The sequence below is a fragment of the Macaca thibetana genome, chromosome 15 (genome assembly GCF_024542745.1).
Source record: "Macaca thibetana thibetana isolate TM-01 chromosome 15, ASM2454274v1, whole genome shotgun sequence".
Taxonomy (NCBI): domain Eukaryota; kingdom Metazoa; phylum Chordata; class Mammalia; order Primates; family Cercopithecidae; genus Macaca; species Macaca thibetana.
Window position 1 is genome coordinate 5,395,384 of NC_065592.1, and position 23,287 is coordinate 5,418,670.

Genomic DNA, 23,287 nt, shown 5'->3' on the forward strand with positions numbered 1-23,287 from the left:
CGGACCGGGCACTTCGCCCCTCCTTGGCGCCCGAGGGGACGGCTGCACCCCGGGCCTCGGTCCCTCGGGCAGGGGTGAGGTGGGCCCCTTCGTCAGCCCCTCACTTGGTGGGGTGACAGGTTCACGCTAGGTGCGGAGGGCACCGTAGAGACCCTTGGCGGGAGGGGAAGGGTCGCGAGTGTAGGGCTGGTCCTAGAACTTAAAGAGAGGGGTCGGGGTAGAGGGGCGTGGAGAATGAATGGAGGTTGCCTGTGGGGATCAAGGACTCGCCCGGACTCGGTGTCTCCGCTGAAATTTGCATGACTGTTGTGCCTCGTTCTGGGTGTACTTGTGGGTGTTTAATTGATGGTGAAAGACAGTTACCTTAAAGTCGGCAAAGGTGATTCCTAAGAGACAGCTATTTGCAGAGCCACTCCTAGGCGTTCATTCATTCATTTGAGGAACTGGAGGATGAAGAGCCTGCATTCGGAGGGACCTTGTAGAATTAAAGGTCTTTCTTTGTGTTTCCTGTTAAAGAGTTTTGCTTTGTGTGTTTTGGATTTGTGGTGGGGACTTGGGAGGGGACGCGGTCCTCCTAACTAAGAACAACAGCTAACGTTAATGGAGTGCTTGCTCTCTGTGTGCCAGGCACTGTGGAGGTGCCTAGCAGTCATTATCTCCTTTGGTCCTCACGACAAAGAGAAGAGGCAGCCACTATTAACACCTCCAGTCTTCTCAAATGAAGAAACTGAGGCCCGGAGAGAGCAGGGTACTTTGCGTAAGATCACACCCCGATTGTATCTGAGCCAGGACTGAAACTGCTGGAATCTGACTGACTCCAAAGATATGACTCTTAAATTTATCTGTTATTGGATCAAAGCTGACCTGTACGTGTTAAAATTTATCATTTAGCCACGGTTTATGCACCTGTGTTCTGTTTAATGTTAAAGTGGGGGGATGCACTTGGCTTATCCGCCTTAGCTTTTGTTTGGGATGGCAGTGTTGTGCATGTAAATTTGTTAGTCTAAATTAGGCTAAAAAGTACTTGATATTTTAATAAAACTGATGAGTTTACTGCAGAAAGAAGTCCTGCTAAAATCCTTGCTGGCTTTTCTTTTTTTTTTTTTTAAATAGAAAGCATAGAAATAACACTTCACGTTGCATAGAGTAAGCTATAAAAGTGCTAAAATGGAATAATACTCTTCTGAGATACTTTGATTTATAATTTTGGGATCAACTTGGAGTCATCTGAATTCAAACAGCCTGGCAAAGTGGAGCTGTAAATTTTGGGAAGCATTATAAAACCTAATCTTTGGGGAGCCTTTGATTTACCAAGCAACCACCTGTGATTCTTAAGTTGAGCATTCCTGAGTAAACCTGGAATATGCAAATGTGAAAACTGATTTAGGGTCGTGTAGGGAAATGTACCTTTAACAGTCATGCATCAGGCAAATGAGGCTCCTCAGAAACACTGAAACATTCTTTGCTATTGCCCTGGGGAGCTGCAGAATCTTCCTCTAACCACCTGGTGTAAACTTAAGGGGTATTTATAGAAGATGTAAACAGAAAATATCCTCTTACTAAAGTTAATATCTTATCCAAAACACTCTTACATCACGTGCCTAGAAGGGCAGATGATGTAAACTTTCTCTGCTTCATACATTTCCTGGTGTCATAAACGCTTGGGATGTTCCTGAATTCCTGGTTAGAAAGCAGGTGGCTACCGGCCTTTTTGTTTCGTAAAATTAGAGTGCTTCAAGTCCTGTGACTCAGTTGTCCTCTTCCTCACTGGATTAAGAGTAAAAACTGATACTGCTACTGTTGTGGTGTAATATGATGCCTTTTGTGCATGCCTGGTTTCACTCGTGAGATGAAACTTAACAGTCTTACTAGGGCAAATCTAATATATACCTCTGTATGTAATGTTTGCAGAATAATGAACTTGCTGGAAACAAGAGATCTGACACCATAGTGCTCATGAGAACCTCGATGTACAGATATTTGGCACTATAGTAGGTAGACCTACATATTCGGACACCTTGTGTATGTATTTTGGAAGAAGACTGATTCCGATGTGCACCAGAGGTTGAGGACCACTGGCTTCAAGTATCAATCTGGCTATTTTCATTTATTATTTATCGCAGAGATATTTCTTAAAATAGCTTCTGGCCTCTTATGTATGTAGTATTGGGTGAATTTTGGGCTCTGAATTAGAGCCGACTTGATCTTATAGCTCTGTCTTCATTTGAAGTTTGTTAGGCTACAGCTATGTTTATTTCTGGGTTCCAGGCCCATAGTGAACTAAAATTAGCTTTTCCTGGAATTAATTGGATATTCTTGAATGCCGATGAGCCACATACAGCAATATCTCAACCATTTCAGGCTCTCCTAAAGAGTCAGATAGCTTTTGACCTTCAGTGAGTCACTTAAGTTCTCTGAGCCTCAGTGTCTTCATCGGTGAAGTAAAAGTTGGAATGTAAATTAATGAGTATTTCTAGGCCTACATTTCTGTGATTTAAAGTCCTTTGGGGTGTCATTTAAACATTTTGACTAAATCGATTGAGGCAACGTGTTAATGGTTCTGTAATAAGCAAGCAAATTGGTGACTTTGCGCCTACCCTGTTGGGTGAAGATCTGTTTAGCATTTATCCTTTCCTTTACATCATAATACTTTTTAAAAAGGTAATTCCCTATAAGTTTCCCATGCTATAAATCTCTGAAAGGTTAGTCTTTGCATTGGTTTTGTCATTTAGGTAGCCGAAGGCAGAAAGAAAGTGTACTTAGTAGCATTAAAATCTGTGGCTGTTTGCTTGAAGTGTGTCTATGTAGCATACACTCAAACACTGAGTTTGTTTTTTTTAACCTCAGATCATGAATTGGTAACTAATATAATTTGGATGGCATGAAATACTCATTCTCCATTTAAGTTCATCTGAAAGAGGTAAACTGTCAACAATTTGAGATTATTCTTTCTCTGGTTTACTTTTTAAGCCTGTAGTTACTAGAATTTAGTAACCTTATGTCTGTTTTCATGGGGGAGAATAAAAATTCAAATTTTACACGCTGTATATAAAATATACTGTCTCAGGACCTTGTCAGTTTCTTGTCCTTTCTCTTGTTCAGTGCTAACTTTTGTTATGGACAGGGAATCAGCAAAAGGTAACAATACTTTTTACAGTTGAATTAATTCAGATTTACACCTAGTAAGTAAAATGCCTTGAAAACTGTGCTTTAGTCCAAGATAAAGCATAGTAGTTACTGCCCTACAACTCACAGGTCACTCTCTTAAGTAAATATGATGGCAGTAGAGGCCGGGAAGTGTTTGAGTGACAAAGGACAGTTTTGCCCTTCTGTTGGTGATGTGATGGAAGACACAGAGGGGAGCTGTAGGAAGAGCAGAGGCAGTGACCTTAATGTCTGCAATAATTAAGACTGCTACTTTGAGTAGTTCACAGAGCATAGTAACAAACTTGAACTGTATCCATTTTAAGTTACACAATGGTTTTATCAGTGTTTCAAATAGCACTTGTTAAATGGATAGACTGCTAAGCATTATGTACCCAGCAATACATTTTTGTTAAGTAGTAATATTGTTACAATAAAGTTTACATTTTTTGAGTACTCATGTGCCAAACACTGTGGTATTTTACATGTCTGATTCCCCATTAACTTCTTACAGCCTTAAGAGGCAGCATGGGAGGACGAAACAGGCTTAGAGTAAGTTGCCTAAAGTTACTTATTCGGTGGCTGAGCTGGAATATGAACCTTTTTGGTTGACGCCACAGCCCAAACATTTAGTCTTCCTCTGTGATAAACTGCTTCATCTGCTGACCTCATAAATTAACTCACAGGTCAGGTCAGTAGTTCTTAACTTTGGTGGTGGTGGGAAGGTGTGTGGATTCAGTTCCCCTCTGAAAATCTGTGGGAAGCTATGGACCAAATTTCTCTTTTACCCTTCATGTCCCATCATCACCAAAAAAATTCATACAGACATGGAATTTTGGATATGGCTTCAGGGACTTTATGGACCCAGCTTGAAACCCAGCTGATCATTTTAGATAGATTACTGCTCTAAAAATGGACTTAGGCTTTAATAAAAACAATTTTTTTGTTTTTTAACTAGTAGGCAGGAAAGGCCCAAGTCAGAAGGTGGCCTTATGTACCGTCTGGGTTATAAATTATTTTGTTAAACTTCTGTAGTATACCCAGGTATGTAATCTGCTAAGTGCTTGTCAGGCTTGGCGTTCGGTCTGTGCTGGTACCTTTAGCACCTGGGAGAGTTCCATTGAGCCTTCTTCCCAAGGTTTATGCACGATATATATTTTTTTCCTTTTGAACCTCAACGGAGGTATATTAATGAATGAATGTTTTTTACCTTCATCCTTCTTCCTAGACCAGTGGTTCTGAACCTTTAGTGGACATCAGAATTACCTAGAAGACCCCACCCCCAAAGTATCTAATTCAGAGATCTGGGGAAAGGCCTGAGAATTTACATTTCTAACAAATACCCAGGTGATGCTCCTGCTAGTGGTGCCAGGACCACATTTTGAGAACCACTGCCCTAGACTATCAAACTACACCCTTTTTCCCTAGAATACTTCTATTTCGGTCCTGTAAACCTGAAACCTAAAGATATCTCACAGTTTGCTTTATATTTCTTTTAGGAGAAGCTCTGGGTAGTGTCTTTTTGAAATATACATGGTATCTGTTCAGCCTGTATTTTCTTAGTAAATAGTGTTGTTCCTGTTAATAGAAAGTCAAAACATAAGCATTATTGAGATATGCCTTAGCACAATCAAGCTCTGGCCTGATACGCAAGTTACTAGAAGATTCTTCACCTTTGCGATAGGATGTAAGCTTTAGCAAACCATCTATCAAGGCCCCTAATGGCAGAAATTCTGAATGGAGAATCTGGCAAGTTGGAGCTCTCCTACCCCAGTTTGTCCTTGAGAGGGACTCCCACTGCTGAGACCTTTTAAATCACACATGACTACACGTGTTGGCAGGTTTTACCATCAGCTGTTTTACTCTCACATAGTAAGTAGTTATTTCCTACCCTTTTCTCCTTCCTTCTAGGCACTGATAGGAAGAGAGAATGGGAGCAAGTATCTTACCCTTTTTAGATGCATTTGTGCTGAAGGCACCTTGGTTCACTTGATAGAATATTACCCTAAGAAGTCACCTGAGAATTCCTGAGCCAGAGCAGAGCATTAACCTACCAGTGTAACGTTTCTGCTCTATCTAACTGTACCTGATAATAAAATAGTCCGTCCGTGCCTGGACCTGTGTCTGAATTGTCCTTGAATTTTTATGGATAAAAAATTGGATATAGAAAACAAGTTATAGTGAAGAGACATCCACCTTCATTTACACATGTAGTGCATTTTTACATCATAGACAAATGTGTACAAAATTATCTTAGGCCAATTGATCTGCAGTCACCTATTTGACGTTACCTACAATCCTGAGGAGTCGTGGAGGGGTAGTGTCTAGGCCACATATCACAGCACTTGTTTTTGAAAAGTTAGATAAACCCTTTCTAAAGACATCTTAGGTGTCTGCCACTAGTATTTTCAAAAGGTATATATACCTCTTGGCTCTCACAGCTCATAATGCATCTTGGCTAGGGCAGAGATATGTGAAAAAAATGGCATACGGGTCCTGCTAATTGACAGCTCTCCATGGCTGTTAGGCTGGAGTTCATGTGTAATCCTAGGCATATAAGCCATCTGTCTGTAAACACCTAAAGAATGATATTAGTTAAGATGAATGGTGAAAACAGATTGACCTATGTGCCTTCTGTTTCATCTCAAAATACTTAAAACTCAGAGCCCTTATCTTCTTCCGCAAACCTATGTTTTATTCAAAAAGATTGCTTATAGAAGTGAAGTTATAATGATGAACATAAGTGAGAACACAACTTTTGGGTCCAATATGAAAGGGAAAAAATTCTAGATCTGGAGTCAGGTTTCTTTTTAGATTTGGCTTTCGAAGATAAGGACATAGATTGATACTGGTGTTCTGCTCTGCCAGGTGTTTCCATCTGCACTCCTCCCTTCCCTTCAGGAGGTTCACAAATCACATCTCACTTTACTGACCAGAGTGATGGTGCCTGGTAGCACCCCCCGTAGGGCAGGATTGAAATACAAATGAGTAAGTCAATAAACACTTAAAAATATAAATAAGAGTAGAATAGTAGGTAGCCTTTGACATACCAACATAAAATTGCTACCAATTTAGTACCATTATCATTTTTAGTGCAGTGATAAAGAATTTAAAAGTCTTAACATTGAGCATTGGACAGAAACATTCTGCTAGGTAGGGGCGGTGGCTCACGCCTGTACTCCCAGCACTGTGGGAGGCTGAGGTGGATGGATCACTTGAGTCCAGGAGTTCTAGACCAGCCTGGGCAACATGGGGAGACCCTGTCTCTACAAAAAATACAAAAATTAGCCGGGCATGGTGGTGTGTGCCTGTATTCCCAGCTACTTGGGAGGTTGAGGTGCGATGATTGCTGGAGCCTGGGAGGCGAAGGTCGCAGTGAACCGTGAGCCACAGTCAGGCCACTGCACTCCAGCCTGGGTGACAGAGTGGGGCTCTGTCTCAAAAAACAAAACAAAAAAACCAACCACCACCACCTTTTGGTGGTGTGCACTACTTTCCTAGAGTAGAGCCTTGATGGAGGACAGGGGTTGTGGCTGGGCAGTCTACAGGATCTCATCTGGTGTAGATCCTAATTTTACCCTTGCCTTAGATAGTTCTTCTCAGGTGAAATGTCCAACACGGATTAGTTGCAAGAGGAAGTCTATATGACTCACTGGACTAACTGCTTATTTTAAGATTCTGATTTTAAGATTAGAGGCTCCTGCACTTTACTTATTTATTTATCTATTTATTTTGAGATGGAGTTTTGCTCTTGTTGCCCAGGCTGGAGTGCAATGGCATGATCTCTGCTCACTGCAACCTCCGCCTCCTGCGTTCCAGCGATTCTCCTGCCTCAGCCTCCCGAGTAGCTGGGATTACAGGCATGCGCCACCATGCCTGGCTAGTTTTGTATTTTCAGTAGAGACGGGGTTTCTCCATGTTGGTTAGGCTGGTCTCAAACTCCCAACCTCAGATGATCTGCCCACCTTGGCCTCCCAAAGTGCTGGGATTACAGGCGTGAGCCACCGTGCCTGGCCTGGGCTCCTGCACTTTAATTCAAGCCCTGTGACTTGCACTGAGTGCGACCAGGCAAGCACTCCCTGTCAGAATGGTATGATCCCTCTTTTCTGGAGGACCAGCCTGCCTGCAGCACTGTTCACAGGCTTGCAGGTGCCACTGAAGAGACCAGTGGAGTTTAATGTCTGGAATGTGTTCCACGTGGAAATAGAATTACCCTGTCATCTGGAACAGTGATTTTAATTGTTAGAGAGTTCCTCAGTCCACTAGTTTGACTTTGGCCATGGTTGTACATTTAAGAAGTTGGTTCAAGTTTTTTCCGTGTTTAGGGTAATTGGGTGTCCGTAGTATATGAAGCTCAGCTTTCACACTCTATTCAACTCTGGAATGGCTGCCAAAGAAGCTGATTACATCTTACCTGATCTGAGCAGGGTGTATTTGCCTCTTGTGTGCCAGGTGCCAGGATAGACCCTAGGTGTCCCAGATGGTTCCTGTCCTCATGGAGTTTACAATCTAGTGATCAGATTGTACCTAAATATAGTTTGAAGGACCCATATTTTAAAAGCAAACTAGAATGTATTGATATATACTCATTTAGCATTGATATTTAATACAAGTTAATTTGGACAAAGTGGGGTAAAAGGGGGAAGAAAATAGAAAAATGGTAGCTGTTCACAAATATTTTATGTCTCTTGTAGAAGGATTAAATTTAAGTCATGTTGCCTGAAGGCAGAATTAGGCTTTGGACATTTATTTAAGAAATACTGGCCAGGTGTAGTGGCTCACATCAGTAATACTAGCACTTTAGGAGGCCTTGATGGGAGGATTGCTTGAGGCTAGGAGTTTGGGAATAGCCTGGGCAGCAGAGTGAGACCCCATCTTTAAAAAAAAAAAAATTAGTCGGGCATGGTGGTGTGCGCCTGTATTCCTAGCTACTCGGGAGACTGAGGTGGGAGGATCACTTGAGCCTAGGAGTTTGAGGTTGCAGTGAACTATGATGGCTCCACTGTACTCTAGTCTAAGAGTTAGACCCTGTCTGTAAAAAAGAAAGAGAGAAAGAAAGAAAAGAAAAAAAAAAGAAAAGAAAGAAAGATTTTAACTCCTAGTCATTCAATCAAAAAGTGCCAGATACCATGGTAGCTGCTTGAAATACAGTACTGAGTAAGCTGCAGTCTCTCCCTGGATATAACTTCTAGTGAAGGAGACATGTTCAGTAATTAATCGAGCTTATTTAATTGGGTTGTGGTAAGTGACACAAGAAATATAGGCTGCAAGAGCATAACAGGGGACCTGACCTAGTCTGGAAGGTGGGAGTGGGAGGGAAGTGGAGCCTAGGGGGGCTTCTCCGAGGAAGTGAGCATTTAAGCTGAGATTTTAAGGATGAAGAGTGAGTTTAGGAGGAGCCAAAGGTAGAGTCTCTTAGGCTCAGGAATGGGGAGCATGTGGCTTGACCAAGGAACTGAAAGGTCAGTGAGGCAAGGTGGTGGGGAGGGTTGCGGAGGGGTGAGGACTGTGGGAACTGTGGCAGGCAGTGAGGGCCTGCTGGCCCACTCAGTGCTTTGTGCCCCTCACTGTCCTGGACCTGCCTCACATGGCTCCTCTGGTAACTTCGGTGTGCCCCACATTGTGCCAAGGGCAATAGGATGCATAATCTCATGTAATCCCCACAAGCCTTATGAGCTTGATGCCATCATTATTCTAACTTTACAGACAAGGTAATTTACAGTTAGACCTTGGAGACTTAAGATAAATAGCCAAATGTTACACACTAATAAGTTGCAGAGCTTGGATTTTAACCCGGAACTCTCTAATTCTAGGGCCTATCCTGCCCATTCATTTATACCTCTAACAGACATTAACAAAAGACAGAGATTACAAGTTCAGCACAATATAAAGAATTTTCCAGCAACCAGCTGTTCAGAAATGTAGACGGGGAGAGGCACGTGCTTCCAGTGATTATGAGTGTTCATTCCAGTGGAAACGTGGTGGCCACCTGTTGGGGACAGCGGAGGAAGAAGCTTGTGCCAGATGAACCCCTAACTCGCTTCTGATTGCATCTGGGATTTTGCTTCATTGTGCATATGTTTTCTTCCTTCAGTGACCATGAAAGACACCAGGTTGACAGCACTGGAAACTGAAGTACCAGTTGTCCCTAGAACAGGTAAGGTCTAACCAGGCCAGTGGTTAGAGGAAGATGGGAGGGAATTATCTTGCCCATGGTTGTGCATTCAGGGATTTAACATTTACAGTTTTAGCTACTTGCCAGGAACTGGACCATCTATGGCATGAAGTAATTAGCATTACTGATGATTATTAGTTGCTTATTCAGTGCCTGACACTGTGCAAAGTGCATTGTATGGATTACTTTTCTTCTTCACAGCCACACTTTCGGTGTATCCCCATTTTTCAGGTGAGGATTCAGGTTCAAAGATGTCACGTAGTTTTCCTAAAGGAGTATAGCTAGTACTTGGTGGACTCAATTCAGCTCTGTTGAGCAGCAAAGTTTGGTTTTAACCACTTCATTAAATTAAAGCCTGTGTGCTGACACAAGTCATTTAACTAGTGCAGAGGTTCTTAACCCTGGCTGCACCTTAGAAATCCGCATGGGTTTATGAAAACAAACCAAATGTGATATGCTCCAGAGTTTCTGTAAGCTCTCCAGGTGATTCTAATGTACATCCTGGGCTGAGAACCCTTGGGCTGGTGAGTGAGCATTTGCATCTTTTTTTTTTTTTTTTTTTTTTTTTTTTTTTTTTTGAGACGGAGTCTCGCTCTGTCGCCCGGGCTGGAGTGCAGTGGCCGGATCTCAGCTCACTGCAAGCTCCGCCTCCTGGGTTTACGCCATTCTCCTGCCTCAGCCTCCCGAATAGCTGGGACTACAGGCGCCCGCCACCTCGCCCGGCTAGTTTTTTGTATTTTTTTTTAGTAGAGACGGGGTTTCACCGTGTTAGCCAGGATGGTCTCGATCTCCTGACCTCGTGATCCGCCCGCCTCGGCCTCCCAGAGTGCTGGGATTACAGGCTTGAGCCACCGCGCCCGGCCGCATTTGCATCTTAACATGGCTATATCTGTTGTCTTAAATTAATTTTTGAGAGATAAGTTATATGCTATAGTAGTTTTTAGGAATTGGAGGATCCTGTCTCAGAATATATCCTTCATAAATGTTGAGGTGCCGGCAGTTCCGTGGTGGAATTTCCTCTTAGTGACCTAACTAATCACTGAACTGTAATTTTGGTTTAGCAGTAATAGTGCCAAGTGCAACAGAGTTGTGTATAGGAAGGGTGTAGGGAAGACAGGAGGTGCTTGGTCTGCTGTCTTTATACATGGATAGCTGTGTGACTCATGCCAAGGCTCAGTGGTTGCTGTTTACTGTATTCTGTCACTGTCTGCCTCACCTCTGTCATAGGAATTGTGAAATAAGGTAGAGATTTTTGTCTTACAGCTCTACATCAGTTCGTAAGTAGGGTCTTGATACAAACTGGAGACTGTCTAACAAGAAAGTTAAGTATTGTTCTCTCACAAGTAGGGAAAATTTTCTGAGTCTGATTTTTCATTTTCAGTGTTTTTGTGTGTGCTTCATACTGTTCCTTTTTTAGAAGTCCACTGTATATGAATTTGAACCCAAAGTCAAAGGGTTAAGTGTTCAGATCATTGAGGTCCAAGCTAAATATCACCATCATAAAATGTAAATTCTGAGATACAAAAGTAAATCTCAAATTTTATTAAACATTTTTCACCATAGTAATTGTATTGCATTTTAGTAGTCAGATTTTAGAAGTTCGAAAATTTAATATAGGAAAAATACTTTGTGGACACTACTGGCTGCTAGGTTACTCCTGTGGTCACTGTGTCACAGGTGTGTAGTATCATCTCAGCTGGCACACAGCCTCATTGGTAACATTTTTGGACAAAACAGAATTCAGGAAAGTTTCTGGTAGATGGTTTTCTGGAAGGAACCTTGTACCTGGGATTCATAGTTTGGCAAGCCTCAAAGATCCTTACTCTTCAATTACTAAAAATTGCTGGCTGCCTTTAGCAATTGTTTTTATTTGGAAACAAACCCCCCCCCCAACTTTCAATAGCATTTTTCTTTTTTCATGGGGTACTCTTGCTTATACTTTTGTCCTCATTTTTAAGACATTTTTGGCCAGGTGTGGTGGCTCACACCTGTAATCCCAGCACTTTGGGAGGCCAAGGTGGGAGGATCACCTGAGGTCAGGAGTTCGAGACCAGCCTGGCCAACATGGTAAAACCTCGTCTCTACTAAAAATACAAAAATTAGCTAGGCATGATGGTGTGCGCCTGTGATCTCAGCTACTTGGGAGGCTGAGGCAGGAGAATCGCTTGAACCCAGGAGATGGAGGTTGCAGTGGGCCAAGATTGTGCCGTTGCACTCCAGCCTGAGCGACAGAGCGAGACTCTGTCTCTATTAAAAAACAAAAACAAAACACCTGTGCCAAAGCCAGACAGCCAGCAGATTTTGGCTGAGTATAGAGTCTGAAACTGAACTTTGGCAGATCCCTGCTTTCCGTGTTTTTTGAGATCATAAGTATTGCTGGATCAAATCTGGTTACTAGCTGTGTAGTTTAAACTTGGTTCAAGGTTTCTCATGAATTACAAAGTATCTTTTATTGAAAAGTGATGACTAAGAACCTCCCTGCTGCTTTAGATTGGGTGGTCAGGGGAGGCCCATCAGAGATCTGTGAGACAGTCAGCTGTGCAAGGATGTGGGATAAGAGTGTTCCATGCAGAGAGGGAACAGCAAGTGCAAAGACCTTGAGCAAGAAAGAACCAGTATTCCTGTGTTTGGGAAGACTGGGACTAGAGCAGAGGAATGAAGAGGCAGAGAGGGGTTGGGAGGTTAATAACTTGCTGGATCTTAGGAGGCCTTGTAGACTACTCATGAGTTTCATAAGTTCCATAATGTTATTGGCTCTTATTAATTCCATGGGAAGCCACTGGATGATTTTAAACAGAGGAGTGAGATTTTGATGTTCATATCTCAGTGTCTCTTGTGGTTATTTGGTGGCAAATGAATTTTGTAGGGTAGCATGAATACAAGCAGGGAGAGTAGTGAGGGGGGCTGCTGCTCCCTTGTCTCTGAGAGATGTTGGGGGCTTCGACTGAGGTGATAGCAAAGGGTTTGCTGATGGATTAGATATGGTGGTGGGGGTGGTGAAAGAGTCAAGGAGTCACCTGGGTGTTCGCTTTAGACTGATGGTAGTGCCTTTTACTGAGATCCAGAAGATGGCAGAGTGATGGATTTTGGAGTGGAGATTGGCCTTGAAGGTCGTGCCCTCTTAATATGACTAGCATCATCTACAACACTGTACTGTGCACTGTATGTGGCCACTAAAGATAATATTAAACTAAATGGAATGTTGCTTTAGCATATAGAATACAGAAATCCATTCACCCAGTTGCTGTCTTTTAACTTCTCCCGTATGGTATTTTCTATGGTGAGTTACTTCCAAAGTGGAAAAGAGACTTTTATGGCTAGAGACTTTTGTGGCTAACACACTGATGCTTCATTGTGTCTGTGGTGCTGATCTTTAAGTGACTTTTCTCAGCCAGTCTCTATAGGCTGTAAAATGTGTTTAACATGTGTACATTTCATCCACCACCACTACCACCCCTGACTGAGTCCAAGTTGGGCTGGTTTCTTCCCCTTTTTTGTGCACATATTGAACCATGTCTTTTTTTCTGCTATAGAACATTTAATTCTTCATAGAACTGGCTAAGTCTGTCTTACCTACTTAACACCTTGCACTTACTGTACCCTCAAATGTTTGAATGTGCTTAAACAGGAGATATTCTAGTTATGGGACTGATCCCAAAAGCTATGATTTAACTCTTAGGAGGGCTTTTTAGAATGTCAGAAATGCTTGAACTTGAGCCACTTATGCAAAGAATCTCACATAAAACCCAATGTTTATATTTTTCCTGGAGATTAAAAACTATGGCAAACAGTAGTATTTTGGAAGGCAGCTATGCTCACCACTATACCACCAACGCGGCCGACAGTAGAATTTTGGAACCAGAGAGAAAAACTTGTTGCCAAAATGTGTTTCTGATATGTTTTAGAATAAAACCTTATTTTGCAAACAGAAAAACAGGCTAGGTAGCCCAAGCTGATTAGCCCACACTATCGCCAAGTTGACTGGATGGGCGCCATCTTTGTTTAAAATTGAGCTCGTGTCACTCTGGCTCTGGGGCTGCCTGCGTTTGGAGGCCCAGATCTGACATTATCGTCTTCTGACTACACAGAAGGCAAACTCAGAGTTTCCCTAGACAGATAGTAGGTAAGTAACAATTTTATTGAAACGAAACCAAACTTAGGGACAAGATACTTTTAAATTTATGAACAACATTCTTTGTCACTAATTGAGAATCATTTGTGATTTACCTGAAGTAGAAATCAATGTGGGGGTTAGCTGGACAAGTGTGCTATTAAAAAGTCATCTTGAAAGTGGTGGCCCAAAGATTTTTACTGGTATTTTTTATGATAATATACAGGTACTATGCAGCAAATATTTGTATGTACCTGTTACCATACTAATTACTTTTTAGTTTTGAATTTTTGCGGTAGAATCTTACCAATGGTGGTCTCACATTTTGGAGCTCTTTGAAATTAACTTCCTACGTGATTTACTTGTAAGATTTTTATTTATAGATATGAGTCAGCAACTTCCTATACCATGGTATCAAAAAGGCATTTAGACATTTTAATTGATTTTTATGCTAAATGAACTTCTAACTTACTGAGAGCCAAAACCAGTGAATGTCACAAGATTGTAATTAAACAGGAACATAGATGATAGCAAGTTAATACCTGGCAGTTTTGGGGGTCATTGCTAATTTAAATGTGGCATTCTTGCAAAAGGGGCTTCTCTCTCTCTCTCTCTTTTTTTTATTTTTATTTATTTTTTTTTTTTTTTGAGGCAGAGTCTTGCTTTGTTGCCCAGGCTGGAGTGCAGTGGCACGACCTTGACTCACTGCAACCTCTGCCTCGCAGGCTCAAGCGATTCTCCTGCCTCAGCCTCCTGAGTAGCTGGGATTACAGATGCCCACCACCACACCAGCTAATTTTTGTATTTTTAGTAGAGATGGGGCTTCACCATGTTGTCCAGGCTGGTCTCGAACTCCTGACCTCAGGTGTTCCGCCTGCCTCGGCCTCCCACTGTGCTGGGATTTTAGGCGTGAGCCACCATGAGCGGCCTCAGCCTCTACATCTGGCCTCAGCTTAACTCTTCATTTGGATTTTTCTTTATCATAGTGTTTCTCAAAACTAGTTTGTGTCTCATTTTAAGAATTACCTGGAGTGCGTATTAAAATATAGATTCCTGAGCCCAAAATTCAGTTTTGGAAGGGGCCCAGGTATTGCATTTCTAGCAAATATCCCAGGTAGTTTTGATGCACATTGAAGCTTAAGAACTGCTACTTACACTTACTGAAAGAAAAGGAAATGTTATCCTTTTTGGGCATCCATATCCCCATGTGTAAAATAAGGATGATACCTGCTCACATCACATCACAGAGTTGCTGTGATGATGAAAACCACAGGTTAGCTTAGTGTGACACTTAAGGGCTTGGAGCTTTGGAGTAAGTCAGATCCAGGTTCCAATATCAGTTTTTCTCCTCTGGTTTTGCCTCTTGCTAGCTTTGTGACCAGAACAAACGGCTTGATCTCCATTCTGCTCCCTGTACAATGGGGACAAAAGTGCCAATTACATGGTGGTCATATTAGGAGTATTTACAATGATGTTTGTAAAAGGTGTACAGTGCTTGTCTTATGAATGATAACTGTTGTTACTTGTTTTTACAAATACAGCCTCACAGACCAAAGTGAGGGAGAAATCATAAGTGTGTATAGTTAACATTTGGGGAATGAGCTGCTTTTTGCATATCAAGATAAAGCAGCTGCTCTACTACCATAGACAGCTTGAGTTTTGAAGGGTGAGTTTTTGAAGGTTTGCCCTGATGAGCCCATCTGTGAATACCTCCCTGCAGCCAGTGGTATTTGGATGTGCAGTTAGATGTCTCAGATGACAGGCGTATGCTAAAACAGAGAAATGACCCCTAGTTTATGCTAGGTGTTGGACTTAACAGAATTGTGACCTAACCAGCTGTACTGACTCTTAGCCATTGATGAGATTGTCAATAAGGAAATAGTATGTATTTAGTTCTTTTGCTGAAAAAAGACTATCTGCTTTTTAGATCAATAATTTGAAATATAAATACAGTCTTAGCCAAAACCCAAGGTAGAATCAGAAGTAGGAATAAAACTTAGATTTTATCCTATCATTAAGTTACTGTGACTGGTATCAGTTTTTAAGGTTTCTTTCTGATTGTTGTATTTTGTAGAAACCCACTTCATAAACTCGCCAAAGAATTATTCATATGCTTTATCTTCTTTTCTCAGCCAAATGTACTCACTGTTCGAACCAGAGAATTCTGGCCAAACTTTCCATTGCATTGAACACATGCATTGGTTTGTCTTGCAGGTATTTTTTTTTTTTGTGGAGAAAAATGGGGCCATTTAGTGACTCTTCATCTTCCTTTTTCTCAGTCTGGTAGTGGCGCCAATGAAGAACCTTCAGAACCTGTAGCACACGTCCTGGAGCCGGCACAGCGCCTTTGAGGGAGAGAATGGCCCAACAAGCGAATGTCGGGGAGCTCCTCGCCATGCTGGACTCCCCGATGCTGGGTGTGCGGGACGACGTGACAGCTGTCTTTAAAGAGAACCTCAATTCTGGTTAGCAAAATAATATCCTTTTAGCTTATCTGCTAAAAAGAAGAGATTGACTTAGAGCCACTAGAATCCTGCTGATAATTTTAGTTTTCATCTTCTGAAGAGTTTTTTAAACACCCAAAGAGAGTATCTATATGTGTTTTAAACTTTCAATTATGGAAATACTCAAGTATGCCCACACATGAAGTAAGAATCATGTAGTGAACCCCATGAACCCAGTTTCAAATTCTTTCCTCCCCGACTCTCCCACCCTCCAAATATTTTAAAGCAAATTCCAGACATCGCTTTAACTGTAAATCATATACGTGGTTTTTAATATGAAAAGTTAAAATGAAAGGTTAATTTAACTTTTTTAATATGAAAAGTTAAAATGAAAAGTTAATATGAAAGGTTAATTTTAATATTAACCTCTTTTTAGTATGAGAAATACAAATTTAAATAGTACCCTTTTTTGCTTACCAGGTTGGCAAAATTAAATACTGAGTATAGAGATGGGCACCGTGAGCAGGAATGTGAATTGATGTTCAGCCGTTTGGAGTATCAATCATCAGTTTTAAAACACATACCATTTGGGCCATTTATAAGAATCTGTAACTTATTATAGCTTCGAGTGAAGTATAGTGAGAAATTGGAAAAACCCAAGTATCCTTCAGTAGGTGAATGGTTAAATTAGTTATATGGAGCCATGTAGTAGAACACTTGGAGGACGGAAAGAAATGAAATAGGCCATAGATGCTGACATGGGAAGGCGGTTACAACACATTGTTCAGTGGAAAAAACACACATGAACAAACTGTGTCTGCGTCTGTGGACATGAGGGCTGCATGTGTGCGATTATACAAGTAGAAAAAGGTTTGAAGAGACACACTCTAAACTTAAGGGTGTTTATCTGTGAAGAGTGGGTTGGGAGGCAGGTGGCGAGGAGCACTTTCACTTTTATTTTATGTACTTTTACATCGCCTGAATTTTTAATAATAGATGTGGATTATTTTTTGTAATTAAAAAAGCAATAGAGGGCCGGGCGTGGTGGCTCACGCCTGTAATCCCAGCACTTGGGGAGGTCGAGGTGGGTGGATCATGAGGTCAGGAGATCGACACCATCTTGGCCAACATGGTGAAACCCCATCTCTACTAAAAATACAAAAATTGGCCGGGTGTGGTAGCTCACACCTGTAATCCCAGCTACTCGGGAGGCTGAGGCAGGAGAATGGCGTGAACCCGGGAGGCGGAGCTTGCAGTGAGCCAAGATCATGCCACTGCACTCCAGCCTGGGCAACAGAGCGAGACTCCATCTCAAAAAAAAAAAACAAAAAACAAAAATTAGCCGGGCGTGGTGGCAGGCGCCAGTAATCCCAGCTAGCTACTGGGGAGGCTGAGGCACGAGAATTGCTTGAACTCAGGAGGCAGAGGTTGCATTGAACTGAGATTGTGCCACTGCACTCCAGCCTGGCAACAGAGCGAGACTCCATCTCAAAAAAAAAAAAAAGCAATAAAAATAAAAGGACTTCATATGTTTTTATGCATATTTAGGCAAATAAGCTTGGGATTATCCTATTATTAAGAAGGCAGAAATGTAATGCTGCATAACACTTAGAATAGCATATAAAGAAATATTTTCTAGATTTTGTGACAGGCAGCTGTGTAAGGTAAATTTAGGATGTTAAGGGGAGTAAGTATCATCCATTGCCCTTTTCTTGATTTAGACCGTGGTCCTATGCTTGTAAACACCTTGGTGGATTATTACCTGGAAACCAACTCTCAGCCAGCGTTGCACATCCTGACCACCTTACAAGAGCCACATGACAAGGTAACGGCTGACGTGTCGTAGGCATTTCATATGTTCTCCATGAGTACAACAGCTTCTGTGCATGGCCACTGTGCAATTTATCCCGAGCTTATTCTTTTGATTTCTGTGTGCTACTGATGACATTGTTCCCAGTTTATAACTATATATAAAAATTAATTTGTAGGACCCATGATTCTTGAAAAGTTTACAGAATAAAACATATTTCAGAGACTGTTAAAGATCTTGTTTAAAGAAATCTTACATTTCCAGTACTATAATTGTATAGTGATGGTTTGGCCCATAGATACCCATATTTCAACCCATACTTTGAATAGGATTTTTAGACTTTTATCAATATGGAAAAGCTTCAAGTACAAAGGACTTACATGGCAAATTAATGAGTCTTGTTTCCTAGCACCAGGTACTTGGAGGGCTCCTTCATGTTTTCCTTTTGTTTTTAGTAAGTAGGTAATAAAGCATTGTTATTGCAGACTTTGGTAAGTCTTAAGTGTGTATATGAGAGCAACTTCCCCAGGATTTGAAGACCTTGTATTGCATGTCTTTTGCAGTACATCTTGTTTTGTTTTGTTTTCTAAAGAGGTGGGGTCTCATTCTGTTGCCCAGACTGGAGCATAGTGGCACAATCATAGCTCACTGTAACCTTGAACTCCTGGCCTCATGCCGTCCTCCTGCCTCAGCCTCCCAAAGTGCAGGGATTGCAGGCATAAGCCACTGCGCCTGGCCCATCTTGTTTTTTTATTTACTCTGGTCTGAGTCGTTACTTCTACTACCTAATTGATACTTGAGATCAAACCATGTAGGTTGGGTTGCTCTAGCAATAAGTGGCTGCTTCCAGCGGGATGCCCTCATGGCTTCAATAACCTAACACAGTTCGGCACTAGTGGTTATTGAGGGACTGTGAACAAGTCTCCCCCTTTTTGCATGCATGTATTGTAGGATCCTTTTTCATGAGTTGCAAACTGGCTGCCTTTTGTCAGGCCAAATGCAGCAGTGTTTTGTTAGCTAACGTGATTTTTAAAATGCTGAATTTGATCTGTTATCTGTATGAGCCTTGCTTTACATTAGAACAAGACTTGAGAGACTGGAGCACATCTCTGTTGTCTTTATTTTTGTTAACTTCATATATTCCTGTGAGGATTTCCCTTCTTCTTTTGCATTTTCAGCACCTCTTGGACAGGATTAATGAATATGTGGGTAAAGCCGCCACTCGTTTATCCATCCTCTCGTTACTGGGTCATGTCATAAGACTGCAGCCATCTTGGAAGCATAAGCTGTCTCAAGCACCTCTTTTGCCTTCTTTACTAAAATGTCTCAAGGTAGGATGTTTGTAAGGATTTGAATGAAATGGCTTTATGAGTAGTTTCTGAAATTTTAAGTAACTTAAAGCAAGGAAGCTAGATTTTAACTTTTAGAGTTTAAAACCTTCTAGGCATTTGGCTTTTCTCAAACAGAATGTTGTCTAGAGTTGGTACTTAGTAAGTTCTCAAATATATCACTGTGACTGTTGAATACCTCGTCCACGCAAATATGGAAAAATTTCGATCAGATGGGTTCAATGTTACATTATTCCAAACCTCTTGATTTCATCATCGTTTAGCCTTCCCTCATTTAAAAATATCCTGGATTATCTTTTGGGAATCCCTGTTTCTAAATTATCTTTTAGCTAATAGAAGAATGGCTTAAAGTTTCTATTAAACATTTAGGAATATGGTCTGGTTGCAGCTATAATTCAGATTTTGTTGATGTAAGTTCTACTAAGTTGCATTCAATTTTTGGCACTAAATTTAGTTCATTTTTCTATATAGGGAGTCAAAATCTAAATAGAACTTTATGGTTTTAGTTTTAACAGTGGTGTGCAGCCATACTCAGGGTTATTTGTTTAATCTGTTTTAGTTCCTGGACTTGTTTTCTATCTATAAAATAAGAAAAATGTGGTTAATATTAACTGCCTGTACCTCACAGAGACATGAAAATATCCAGTAGTATTTGTTCCAGGATGGCAGTACCATTGGATTCATCTGATACAGCACCATGCAAATTGATTTTTGTGTCTGCCAAGAAGGGTAACTCTTTTATTATCCCTAGAGGTGGGTCCCAAGGAGTCACATTGGTAGGGTATTATAAAAACGTGCGTTTAATTCTGAAAAAATAGGAACAACTTAATGTTTTAACAACTTAATGTTTTTTAAGCAAATTGATTGATGAGAATATAATCTAATTAATGGATTGGTGAGAATATCATCTAATTAATGGATTGATGAGAATATAATCTAATTTTGAGGCACATCATTTAGTTCAGATTGCAAAACACTTATCTTTTCCAAAAGAGTAAGTTTTGAATATTAATCATGGACGAGTCTTCAGTTAGACCGTTAGGGTAAATGAAATCAGGGCTAGTTCTTTTTGCTGAGAATCATTATGTAGTCTCATATATTCTCAATTCTCCTACCCATATATTATTCTTACTGGATATCTTCCATAATGAAAGACTTGATGCTTGATGTAAAAATCAAAATATATTTAAAACTTTATTCCCAGACTCATAGATTCTTATTCTAATAGGAATAATGGATGTCTTAACCTACATAGTAGTCTTTTGATTAATATCTTGTTTCATAAATCTGAATTTCACCTACCTGGCAAACATTCATGATTTAATTATGGTTCAGGTGAGCTGCTATAGCTAGCTAGTCAGAGTTGATTGAGTATTCATTGGGTGTTAAGTGTCTTCAGTTAGCCTGAAGTTATTTATTTGACTTAATATTTAAACTATAGGCATACTCAAAGGTTTCCATATATATATATATATTAATTTACTGGTCTCTAAATACTGCTTTGAAGTGAGCCTTTAAGTTGACTTGTTAGTGCTATACTAATTTCTCCTTCAGTTATACTTCTGTTGTAGTTCTTTAAAAAATAGTAAGTTACTTGTCAATGTGTAGTGTTTTTTTGTTTTTTTTTTTAATTAACAAAAAGTAAATATCTTAAGATTTGGTTGAATGAATGAAAACAGAGCAGTGCTCCTGTGTTTTGTTGAAGAGCAACTCCTTTTGTTTTCATCCAAGTGCTATAAATAGGGCATCCTAAGGCTTCAGGACTTGAGTGTCCCCAAGTCAAGTTTGAACTCATCTCCTGGATACCTTTGCATAGGTGTGTTGTAAATGGTCCTCACTGACTCATTACAGTAGAGCTGGGTCTCAGTGTTCCTGTTGAGTCTCTTTGAATGTTGTCCCCTCAGTAATCCTTATGGATAGGGAAATGAGTATGTGAGTCAACTTGTGATTTGTGATTCTCTCAGTGTTTAGAGCCTCTTCACATACTGTACAATGCCGATCCTGGTGCCAGTGCCTGACAGACGTTTCCTGTTTGACCTTTTCTCCTGCAGATGGACACTGACGTCGTTGTCCTCACAACAGGCGTCTTGGTGTTGATAACCATGCTACCAATGATTCCACAGTCTGGGAAACAGCATCTTCTTGATTTCTTTGACATTTTTGGCCGTCTTTCATCATGGTGTCTGAAGAAACCAGGTACAGATCTCCTCATATACCTATTGGGCCCTGTGAGGTGAATGCTTTCGTTATTGATTAATTGCTCATATGCTGTAAGGAATGGACATGTAGACTTTTATAGCTGAAATGAGTAGTTTTTACCAGACAGATGAGGGAATACCTTGGGTGCATCCACTACAGGCACCATATAAGAAACATGACTGTTGAGATAACTTTTTAATTTTGTTGGCTTAAAAGGATTGGTTGTCAGAGAAATTGAGCAGTAGGATGTAAAACTTCATGATTGTTGATTAACTGAAAAGCAGCCTCCGTCTGTATTGCAGCAGTACAGGACTAAGCTTGTGGGACATTTCTGTCTTCCTTTTCTGCTGTGTTGTGACAGAGCACAAATGTCAGGTTTGAGAACCTACTTGTTGTACCGTAGGAGTCAGAGGGAAATGCGATGTGTCGTGATTAGCACTCCAATTTCAAATGCAGTGGGGTTTTTTTGGTTATTTTTTTCCCCTATCGGCAGGTAGCAGAGCTCTATCAAAGGAATCAGAAGCTGTAAGCATATGAAATTTGGAATCTTTGGGTTATCCCAGTGTGAGGTATTCCTATCAAAAGGGTGAAGTCTGTCAGACCTATGAGACAGAACACTGTGGCTTCCTGTACAGGATTCAGTTACAAGCATAGGCCCACGTGGTGCCTGCTTGTTTAGTAGAATCTTTGGGAGAAAGGAATGGTCTGTTCATTATTGTGGAGAAACTTTACGTATACTGTGGCCATGGGTTTCCACAGGGTCTAGGTAAGGCTAAATTAAGATGTTCAATTTCTTTCACTCTTAGTTCTTTAAGCTAATTTCTAGATAATAGTTTTTTTCACTCTGTAATTATAAATCTACATAGCTAAGACTACATACTGATTTAAAAGATTCTCACACATTCATTCTGTAAATATTGAGTGCTTGTTAAATACCAGGTTCAGTGCAAAGCACTGAGAGATGAGTAAGATGGTTTTTTTTCTCAGGAAGCTCATGCTGAATTCAGCAGTGGAAAAGTATAAATTTTACAGAGATCTATCATCATAAAGATAGTTCAGTATTGTGAGAATGTTTGGGATCCTTTTTGGGCAGTGGCTGGAGAGGAGGGCAAAAGTTAGATCAGGAAGGGCTTTCATGGATGACACTAGTAGACTAGAGTTTATCCAAAGGTTATAGGGAGCCATTGATGGATTTGAGATAAGGGTGTCTGGTGTGTCCAGATTTATTTGCGTTTTAGAAAACCACTAAGGCCGGGCGCGGTGGCTCAAGCCTGTAATCCCAGCACTTTGGGAGGCCGAGACGGGTGGATCACGAGGTCAGGAGATCGAGACCATCCTGGCTAACACGGTGAAACCCCATCTCTACTAAAAAATACAAAAAACTAGCCGGGCGAGGTGGCGGGCGCCTGTAGTCCCAGCTACTCGGGAGGCTGAGGCAGGAGAATGGCGTAAACCCGGGAGGTGGAGCTTGCAGTGAGCTGAGATCCGGCCACAGCACCCCAGCCTGGGCGACAGAGCAAGACTCCGTCTCAAAAAAAAAAAAAAAAAAAAAAAAAGAAAACCACTCTTCCTGTCTTTGGAGTGAGGTGGGAATATACGTAGATAAAAAGTCATGCTGGCAGCCACTTGTTTATATCTGTTTTGCACACCTCAATCTGTGTCCAACTAAGAGGCTCTTCTCAACGGGTTCCTTTTCTAGGCCACGTGGCGGAAGTCTATCTCGTCCATCTCCATGCCAGTGTGTACGCACTCTTTCATCGCCTTTATGGAATGTACCCTTGCAACTTTGTCTCCTTTTTGCGTTCTCATTACAGTATGAAAGAAAACCTGGAGACTTTTGAAGAAGTGGTCAAGGTAAATTAAAACTGCTTGTTTGTTTGCTACTTAGCATACTGTTTAGATAGGCTGCATTTATACCTTTTGTATTTAATGGCAGACAGGGAAATTTTGAAAAGAAATTCCGTTTTCTTCCTCCCAACTCCAGTCCCTAGGCAGCCACTAATCTGTTTTCTGTCTTAATAGATTTGCCTATTCTGGACAGTTTGTGTAAATGGG

The 23,287-nt window shown here is 41.0% G+C and overlaps 3 protein-coding genes across 24 annotated transcripts in view; 2 read left to right on the forward strand and 1 right to left on the reverse strand.

Annotated features, from left to right (window-relative positions):
• AK8 (adenylate kinase 8) overlaps positions 1 to 23,287 on the forward strand; it is a 346,351-nt gene that overhangs the window by 119,959 nt on the left and 203,105 nt on the right. The window lies entirely within an intron of this gene.
• Positions 1 to 23,287, reverse strand: part of GTF3C5 (general transcription factor IIIC subunit 5) — an 870,547-nt gene that overhangs the window by 116,544 nt on the left and 730,716 nt on the right. The gene's annotated exons all lie outside the window — the stretch shown is intronic.
• TSC1 (TSC complex subunit 1) overlaps positions 1 to 23,287 on the forward strand; it is a 55,198-nt gene that overhangs the window by 1,072 nt on the left and 30,839 nt on the right. For 16 of the 22 annotated variants that reach the window (XM_050759763.1, XM_050759760.1, XM_050759769.1 and 13 more), the window contains exons 2-7: positions 9,239 to 9,301; positions 15,710 to 15,895; positions 17,596 to 17,699; positions 18,863 to 19,015; positions 21,085 to 21,229; positions 22,932 to 23,086. In XM_050759763.1, coding sequence (XP_050615720.1) covers positions 15,790 to 15,895; positions 17,596 to 17,699; positions 18,863 to 19,015; positions 21,085 to 21,229; positions 22,932 to 23,086 — 663 coding nt within the window. In that variant the 5' untranslated portion in view covers positions 9,239 to 9,301; positions 15,710 to 15,789. The other 6 variants (XM_050759761.1, XM_050759771.1, XM_050759766.1 and 3 more) reach the window with 4 other exon arrangements.